Here is a 9,692-nt window from a genome sequence, read left to right on the forward strand (position 1 = left end):
CCGGATACAGCGACACGTCATTTTGTGACGTAGGTGAGTAGGGTCTATAGAGGACATAGGGTATATTCGAGGTACATTCATGTGTGTTTTCTATAGTATTTCATACTTTTGATTTGCCGTGATAACCCTTGTTTGAATCCGTTAACTCGATAATTTTGACAGCCCTAACAAAAATATATTTGTTTCACTGAAAAAAGATTTATCATTTAATGATGACATAAAGGTCAAATTTTGGCAAGACAAAAGTTTTGTGGCCTACAGAAAGTAGTGTGAAAACTGAACAAAAAATGTACTTCAAATACAAAAATATGTGACATAACATAAGCGAATTAAGTAGTGGTGCTGTGAGATCCAAATTTAATATTTTGTATGACTTCCATGGGCTTGAAGGACTGCATCCATGCGGTTCGGCAAGGATGCATACAAGTCATCAGGAACATCAAAGAAAGCAGTCTCGCACGCCTCCCAGAGTTCATCAACATTCTTGGCTTTCGTCTTCCATGCTTCCTCTTTCATCATACCCCAGACATGCTCAATGATGTTCATGTCTGGTGACTGGGCTGGCCAGTCCTGGAGGGTCTTGATCTTCTTTGCCTTGAGGAACTTTGAGATAGAGATTGAAGTATGCCATGCGGCTGCAGAATTTGTCCCTTTTTATGGTTAGGAATCTAAGAGGCAGCTAAGATTTGTTGATATTGGACCCTGCAGATCTCTTAGGGTGCAGACAATTAAAAAACCGTGTGGCATTTACCAAGGCCCAAAGCCTGTCAAAAGAATGGACGCTGGAAAAGTGGCAAAAGGTGGATTTTTCAGAGGAATCTTCTACTGAATTACACCACAGTCCAAGGGCGTAGGTTTGCCTAGGGACGTTAGGGACATAACACTAGCAACTTTTCAGGATGCTCAAATTGTCCCCACCAACTTTTAAGCAACCTTATTTGCATTATACAATGAGTTGAGCTATAAAGGTCATTCAGATTGACTTCCCTTGTGATGTTAGGATAGAATTGACATTATGTTCAGACTTACCCCTTTTCACTTGCGGAATGTGCCGGTCCATTTTTTCCCTCTAATGCACATTTGATTGGCCGACGAATAGAACCCCCACATTCACACAATCCCGACAGAAAGACATGTCAATCATATGACGCCTCCTCTGCCCCCTTTGAAGAGGAGGCTATTAGATTTTTTTTCCCGACCAGCAGCAGCAGCCAGTGTAATGTAAAAAGCTGTAAATGTTGAGGAGGTGGGGAACACACCACTAATTTTGCTACTGAAAATCCAACCTGCATCAGTTATTAAACTGTGTGAACTTGCTAACCTGTAAAACTAGAGTAGAAAGCTGCTTAGAGAGGTGTCTTCCTGTATGTTTTCCTCTATCAACTTTAATTCGACTGTGCATTTATTCATTAATTAAAATGTATTTTCTACATCATTTTAGAAAATATTTATTTTAGCAGCCTATACACATATTTTAAGCCCCCCCACGTCCAAACAAAAAAAAAAAAAGACACAACCACTGTAAATTTCCGTTATATGAAGCAAGCATTTTGAAAAATGACTTCATATATATATATGAAAATGATTTCAAATCTTTTTATTTTTATGTAGTGACCAGCTATTTTTGAGAAATGTACCCAATCAGTTTGGTCTTATGAATGTCCCGTCCCCAGCAAAAAGTGTACATGCAGGTTGTCGTCCCTACCAATGTTGAGACCAAACTTACGCTCTTGCCACAGTTGCCGCAAATATTGCAGGAGACCTACTGGAGCCCGCATGGATCAGAGATTCACTCAGAAAACAGTGAAGTTTGGTGGTGGCGGCAAAATCATGGTCTGGGGTTACATCCATTATGGGGGTGTGCAAGATGAACTACCACATGAATAGTTCAACCGTGGTGTGATTCCCTCCGTTTGGGCCGCATACCAACACAGATATATGTCGAGTGGTTGCATTTCCATATGAACAGCTGTTCTCTGTCGGACAACAACTTGCCAATTCGAAAGCACTTGGGTCATTTTGGCCACCTCTGGGTTTTTCTGGGGGAGAGGCCAAATCGGCCATTGCTTGGTACTATTAGGAGTACCAGAATTCTCTGGGACTTCTAGTGTTAACTCCAAAAATGGGCCGGACAAAAATAATGGCACACAAGAACACAAACTTTTCCGTTTTGGTCGATTTTAGCGACACATGTGGACGGTAGTGTTTTGCCTTAACCCTTAGATGCACAAGTTACTGGACCCTACACTCTTCCATAAGTGGATCCAAAATGACCCATGTTAGAACCAATGTGTTTTTATGCCATTTTGGTGAAGAATAATCACTTGTATATTAAATAGCATGATATTTAGGGAAACACAAGAATGATTTTGTGCTTGAAATATCTTTATGATTCAATTAACATAAAAAATAATAATAAAAAAAGAACATCAATAGGCTTTATCCTTCCTTGTATTTTATCATCAATGATGAAGAGCTCCCATGCATCTCTTTGATGAGACAGCGTTGCTAAGCCCTTGTGGAGGCACGGACCGATTTCTGAGGATATTGTGGCTCTGTGTTCTGCCCTGGGCCGGAGGTGATTCCCTCTAGAAAGAGCCCTAACAACTTTGGACCCTTTCTTCTTCAGAGGACACATAAGTGGAATCTTATGAGTCAGATTGATCCTGTTTAGTTGGATTTCCAGGTGGACAACTGCCACTGCCACCTGAACAATAGTCTGGGTCATCATCATCAGAAATTTCGGACACTTGAGTCCAACTCAGTCACTGCCTCTCCAGCATCCAACATTTGTAGGACCATTTCAGCTGTAAATCTAGCACAAATCCGATTTTTTTGTGTTTTTCTGACTCAACTGAACGGTAAGAGTCGCATAAAAGTGGACCATTTTCAAATATGATCCAAGTCACTTTCGTATGTGGTTAAAATCCCATCCAGGCCGCATTTTTCCAGAATGTGGCTGCGGTCCGAACTGTCAAGTCCCACAAATTGGAATTCATGCAGCAATTAACATCAGCAAAGTGCGAGAGGTCAGGGTGCTACGGTAGCAGTGCATTAGCGTTAGCGCCTAGCTTGAACACGGCTTTTGGGGACGGAGCGGGCTTGACAACAGTCATAAAAAAATAAAAATGGGTTGAGAATATGCCTGACAATTTTTTTCTCTCTGCTCCAATGCTCCTGCGTATGCGGGCCAGTTTGTTCAGCGCATCTCGGACTGCAAATTAGAGCGCGTGTGTGATACTTGAACAGGCTCAATGGGCAAAGGCAGTCCGAACGGGTACGCCTAAAAAAGATATGACAAAAAATTGTAATTGTGCATTAGGACCTGCGGTATGAACCTAGCCTTAGTTAGCTAGCTAGTTATGAGGGAGGTTAATTTGTTGATAAATAGTAATACAGTCATGAAAGACACACACACAAAATACTATATGGACATAATACTTACAGTACACGTATCAGCTCTTGCTGTGTAAAGTAATTTTCTTAAGGGATGTCACTTTTTACATACCTAGTCTGTGTGGTCCACGGTAAATTTATTTCTGATAGCCAAAGCTGATAAGAATGATAGATTCCCATTGGATTCCATAGAAAATGCATGTGGGTCATTTTTGACCCACTTGTGGAAGCTTAGGGTAGTAATACAAAAATGTAGTTTCTTACTTTGAATGGTATCCTATCAAGAACATGTTTTTTGAGGAATACCTGGAATATGAATTGATAACAATTTTTCATTCCGAAGATATTTCAAGAAAACAACCTCACCGGGTCGTTTTTGACCCACTTATGCATCTAAGGGTTAAGGAATCCTGATCTACCGGTCGCCTCCAGATGGATTCAACAACATTTCTGTTTCCAGCGGCTGTGTGAAGGGTGAATAGTAATGAGGTAATGAATCCAGTTGTGACTAAACAACAGCATATGACGATGTTGACAATGTGAAATGTACAGTATTTCCTCATTGAGCCTCCCATGGCTCCTGTGTTTTTTTGTTGTCAAAAAGAACTTGACTGACTTGTCGTTGAATGGTTTATTAAGTACATCAAGTAGAATAAAACTTGTAACAAAAAAACAGTAGCCATTTTTTAAGTAAAAGCACAAAAAGAGGAGTCTCAGTCCCACGTGATGTTGAGACTTTTACAGCTGAGCTCCCACAACTTCTCCGCCAGTTCGTCGTTCTTTCCTGCCGCCGAGCAGTTGGCGGCCGCGCAGTCGCTTAAAAAAAAAAAAAAAATGTTAGCGATAGCCTTAACGACCCTTTCAGACAATGAAAATGACCGCACTCCTCTAGTGCTGCCCTAGCTAGTGTAGAAATATATTTCTAATTATTCACATAATCATATGTCGAACCAGCCACATTGCTTTTTCCCCCACCCCATACTCACACTCTTTGTTCTCACATCAATGTATGCTATCTAATAGATGCACATCTAGATAGTATTTCCTTGTGCAAGCAAGGCGGGGGAGGGAGTTAACCTCCCCGAGTTAAGAAGAATATAAACGGTATGCGCTTGGAGGTGGGACACACATCAGATGTGTCCCGGCACCGGTATCTTTATGTCTTGTCAGTGTCTAAATGTAAGCACTTGTTCTTTTTTATTCCTGAATTCTGTGTCGTCATCTCCTGTTTGTTATGAGAATTAAAAAACCTGCAAAAAGGAAAAAAACGGACTCTTTTCCTTCACTAGCTAGCTAGAATGTTCACACGGCAACAAGAGAATAGAGCACCTATGGATAGCATGCAGCAGAAATCTGCAGCTCATTCTGGGTGTGACATGACATCAACTTCTCTTGTTGTTGTTATCATTCAAAATAAAAATTTCCCCAAAAATGTGAGAAAAGGCAGACTAATTAGGATATCATTTCATTATCAAGCCTTTTATGTCACTTTTTTGGATAGATTAGTGTCCAAAATTTTAGTTTAAACTCATTTGTTGTCGTATTTCACTGCACATTTGTTAACCGGTTAGCATTGTCACCTGTAGTATCCGCCGCTTTGGTTTTCCAAGGCGGGCTCCACGGCACAGTAGATGGTGGTGCGCGCGCCCTGCTCCGTCGTCTTGGTGAACGGCGACGCCAAATTCACGAAGAAGCGCTGGGGGCCGTCCAGGTGGCGCCACAGGTCGGTCTGGACCACGCCCGGGTGCAGACAGTACGTCGTCACGCCCGTGCCCTGTAGTCTTTTGGCAAGCGAACGCGTGAATAGCACGTTCGCTAGCTTGCTCTGCGAGTAGGCTCGCTGCTTGTTGTAGGAGCGCTCGCTGTTGATGTCGTCCAACTTGATGGAACCCAAAAGGTGGGCCATGGACGACACAGTCACCACGCGCGACGGCTGAGAGCGCTTCAGGAGATCCAGCAGCAGGAAGGTCAACAGGAAGTGACCTTCAAATGAAAATCAAAAACATTAATGTTTGGATTTCAAATTGGGGCTTTAAAGTAAGATTAGGGTGTTTTAAGCCATGCTTAAGGATTTTCTAGCATTAGGCCAAAGTATCAGGATTGAGACAAAGTCAGGGTTATTGTTTGAATAATGGGTGATGGTTTAAAATTGGAATTAGCCAAATATATATGGTCGAGTTTGAAGAGTTCAAAATTCTGCAATTTTAATACGAGATGGTGGATATTTCGAGTACTAGCGTGTCTTATCAGGTTCCTAATAATCAAGAGTGCGCCAACGCAATGGATAGCATCCTATTCATCAAACGTGACATACAGTGGTAACAAAAAGTATCTGAACCTTTGGAATTTCTCACCTTTCTACATAAAATCACCATCAAATGTGATTTGATCTTTGTCAAAATCACACAGATGAAAAAAAAAACAGTGCTTTTACTAAAACCACCTAAACATTTATAGATTGTCATATTTTAATGAGGATAGAATGTAAACAATGACAGAAGGGGAAAAATAAGCGAACCATCACATTTAATATTTTTTGCCCCCTTGGCAGCAATAACTTCAGCCAGACGCTTCCTGTACCTGCAGATCAGTCTGGCACATGGATCAGGACTAATCTTGGCCCATTTCTTCTTTACCACACTGCTGGAGTTCAGTCAGATTCCTGGGATGTCTGGCATGAATCGCTGTCTTTAGGTCATGCCACAGCATCTCAATGGGGTTCAAGTCTGGACTTTGACGGCCACTCCAGAACGTGTATTTTGTTCTTCTGATACCATTCTGAAGTTGATTTACTTCTGTGTTTTGGGTCATTGTCTTGTTGCAGCATCCAGCTTCTACTGTCTGACAGACGGCCTCATCATTCTTCCATTAATTATTGCAAATTGTCCAGGCCCTGGGGCAGCAAAACAGCCCCAAATCATGATGCTCCCTCCACCAGTCTTCATGGTGGGGATGAGGTGTTGATGTGGGTGAGCTGTTCCATTTTCCCTCCACACATGATGTGTGTTACTCCCAAACAATTCAACTTTGGTTTCATCAGTCCACAAAATATTTTTCCCCAAACTTCTGTGAATTGTCCAAGTCCCTTTTTGCGAACATTAGACGAGCAACAATGTTTTTTTAGACAGTACTGGCTTCCTCCATGGAGTCCTCCCATGAACACCATTTTTGGCCATTCTTTTTACATACACAGTTGTTGATGTGTGCACAGAGATATTGGACTGTGACAGTGATTTCTGTAAGTCTTTAGCAAACACTCTAGGGTTCGTTTTTACCTCTCTGGGTATTCTGCGCAGAACTCTTGACATCATCTTTGGTGGACGGCCACTTCTTGGTATAGCAAGCAACAGTGCCAAACTCTCCATTTGTTGACAACTTCTCTGACTGTCGTTTGATGAAGATCCAGACTTTTAGAGATAGTTCTGTATCCTTTCCCAGCTTCATACAAATCAACAATCCTTGATCGCAGGTCTTCGGACAGCTCTTTTGACCAAGCCATGATGCACATCAGACAATTCTTCTCGTCAAGACAATTCTTACCCGGTGTGTGTTTTATAGCGGACAGGTCAGCTTTAAACCACTCATCAGTGATTGGGCACACACCTGACTTAAAATGTTTGGTAAAAATAGGTTTCAATTGCTCTTTAAGTCTCTTTAGGCAGAGGGTTCACTTTCTTATCCCCCCCCCCCTTCTGTCGTTGTTTGCATGCTATTCTCATTAATTAAAATCTGAAAACCTATAAATGTTTGGTTTGTTTTAGGTAATGCAGAAACTGTATTTTCATTTGTGTGATTTTGACAAAGATCAGATCACATTTTAAGGGGATTTTATGAAGAAATGTGAGCAATTCCAAAAGGTTCAGATACTTTTTCATACCACTGTAACAAAGCCCTAATCATAAAAGTGGTGAACATTTACCGAAGTGATTGACGCCAATTTGCATCTCGAAACCGTCGACCGTTTTTGCGTACGGGCACACCATTACGCCCGCGTTGTTAATCAGGATGTTGACGTTGGGTTCGCCTAGAAGGGGGAAAAAAGCGCAAAAATGAGAAGGCACCGCCCTCCGCCCGTCCTCAAGGGTCGGCGTTGGCCGACCTTCGTTGACGGCCTGCGCGAACTCGCGAATGGATTTGGTGTCAGCCAGGTCAAGTTTCATGCAGACCACGTTGTCGTTGAGGGAACGCTCCTTCACCTCCTTGACTGCAGCCTCCGCCTTCGAAAGGTCTCTGCACGCCATGATTACGCGCGCGCCTACGCACAAGCAATTGTTATTTGACTAAATGAAATCATGCAAATTAAGAAAAAAATTGCAATAACAAGTTTAATTACAAATCAATTTGTATTTATAATATTTTATGTCAACTAGATAAAAGTTTCAAAACGATGAAAATTGAATGTTTGCGTTTTTAGTAGGTAAATATTATGAATTTCCAAAAACCAGAGATGTTCAATGTTGCAAACCTAACATGAACTGATGACCAAATTCTGCTCTGTATTGAAAAAGCGCGCTCTCTGGTGACAAAACAGAAAACTGACATGTTGTGTAACAAAATAGTTTGTTCCATCATTTGAGAGCTCTTCCTAATATTTGGACCTATCAACATGGGCGAAACTATCACACTCAAAAGTAAAATGACCAACAACAACAACAAAGATTCATTGCCATTGACGGCGATAGACGTCAGTCAAAACGGATTAGTTATTGAAAGTTATTGTGTGGTTGGTGTTAACAGCCCGTTTTTTCAGCAACTGTGGTTCGGACATGACTCAGCAAAATGACGTAGGCGGGAATGACTCGGTAAAATGACGTAAGAGAGCGAGGCGCCCCTTTTGCTGTTTTCCACCGACCTCTGGTGGCCAGATCGGCCGCCGCCTCCTTGCCGATGCCGGTGTTGGCTCCGGTGATGAGCACCGTCTTGCCCTCCAGCCTGGCTTCGCTGACCCAAGGCCCGCGGAACAGGTTCCTGTCACACCGTTGAGCAACCACAAGTGATTCAACAGTCAAAAGTCTATGGGGTATTACGTCACTTTGAAGAAAACTTATCGAAAGCTAACAGAAAACTCACGGCGCGCCCTCTAAAAGATGTCGCAGCTCGTAAATTAGACAACAAATACGTTATAAACAACTCGTAATAAGTAAATGTCATAGAAACTAAGACTCACCTTAAAGCCTGCATATTTCCTGATTGACGTCGACGGGAAAACAAACGAGTTGACGCCCCAAAAGTTGTGAAAACTACTTAAGGCGCCTCCTTTCCGTTTAAATGTCTAAACCCGCCAGGGGGAACTGCTGTGATGAGAGTGAACGACCCAGATTTGAGCCAATTAGCGACGGTTTAACCTCACCCGTTCGACGCCGATTGGTTGGGACTCAGCACGTGGGCTCACACGTGGCTTTGATTTGGATTTTTGAGACGAACAACTTCATTTATTTAAGAGCTAATTTGGATTTAAAAGTTTATATTTTATTTCTATCCGAACTAAAAAAAATATTAACTGAACCAATTCTAGCCACAAATACTCCTTTAATATATATACAGTATATGTATAAAACGTCGAAAAGGATAGACTCACACTTTAGCCAATGGTCGACCGCTGTTCCGCTCTTGGACGAAGACGATTGGTTGGCATTAAATACGGCGCCCCGCCTGTCTGTGTTTTAGATTGAGGAAGTGATTTGAAATAAATCCGTGCCTAGACAGGGAACTATTTGGAAAAATATCAAACATACTAACGTAGCATGTTATTTAGGAATAAAATAACAGTTAGATGTGTATATTGTATTAAACAAGGTCGTTAGTTTTGATGAAGGGGTTTAAGATGCGTTTAAAATGAGGTGAAAGGTGAATTGATTCAGATTAAACCACTTTAGACGCACATGATTGACCGCCTCCTCATTTAAATGTGTACAAATAGTGAATTTTATGAGGCATTTAGCCTGTGAGATACAATTAAAGTATTAATTTTTTAAATTTATTTTTTAATAACAACAACATGATAGAAGAACAAACATCAATACAAACAATAATAAATAAATACAACGCAAATATGCCAGGGGGTATAAACAGTTCAAACATTGCACATCAGAGAAGGAAAAAACAACAACAATGAATAATACTGTAAGCAATTATTCACAAAAAAGTTTTTTTCTGCTTTCAGATTCTTTGATTTAAAAAAAAAAAACCACATTTATGTAACACACAGTTTAATTATAAAAGTGAGAAAAAGATAGTAACAGCTTGCTGAATTTACATTTGTGGAAGTAGAATTTCGATAACAAAATGAGTAGATT

General features: G+C 41.1%; 1 protein-coding gene across 1 annotated transcript; it reads right to left on the reverse strand.

Annotated features, from left to right (window-relative positions):
• Positions 1 to 4,012: 4,012 nt before the first annotated feature.
• On the reverse strand, positions 4,013 to 8,705 carry rdh12l (retinol dehydrogenase 12, like). The gene is made up of 6 exons (XM_057824395.1): positions 8,564 to 8,705; positions 8,249 to 8,364; positions 7,496 to 7,651; positions 7,316 to 7,420; positions 4,977 to 5,379; positions 4,013 to 4,212 (listed from the first exon to the last, which is right to left on the reverse strand). Exons 1-6 carry the CDS (start codon positions 8,575 to 8,577, stop codon positions 4,110 to 4,112), a joined length of 897 nt encoding a protein of 298 aa, XP_057680378.1. The 5' UTR covers positions 8,578 to 8,705; the 3' UTR covers positions 4,013 to 4,109.
• Between the last annotated feature and the right edge of the window lie 987 nt (positions 8,706 to 9,692).

The sequence above is a fragment of the Corythoichthys intestinalis genome, chromosome 20 (assembly GCF_030265065.1).
Source record: "Corythoichthys intestinalis isolate RoL2023-P3 chromosome 20, ASM3026506v1, whole genome shotgun sequence".
Classification (NCBI taxonomy): domain Eukaryota; kingdom Metazoa; phylum Chordata; class Actinopteri; order Syngnathiformes; family Syngnathidae; genus Corythoichthys; species Corythoichthys intestinalis.

What these genes read in the sequence shown, in the direction of transcription:
- rdh12l (XM_057824395.1), bottom strand. An exon ending in GGCCGATCTGGCCACCAGAG is followed by an intron (nt 7,652 to 8,248) that starts GTCGGTGGAAAA and finishes GCTTGTGCGTAG; the next exon opens with GCGCGCGCGTAATCATGGCG. An exon ending in CGCGCAGGCCGTCAACGAAG is followed by an intron (nt 7,421 to 7,495) that starts GTCGGCCAACGC and finishes TCCCCCTTCTAG; the next exon opens with GCGAACCCAACGTCAACATC.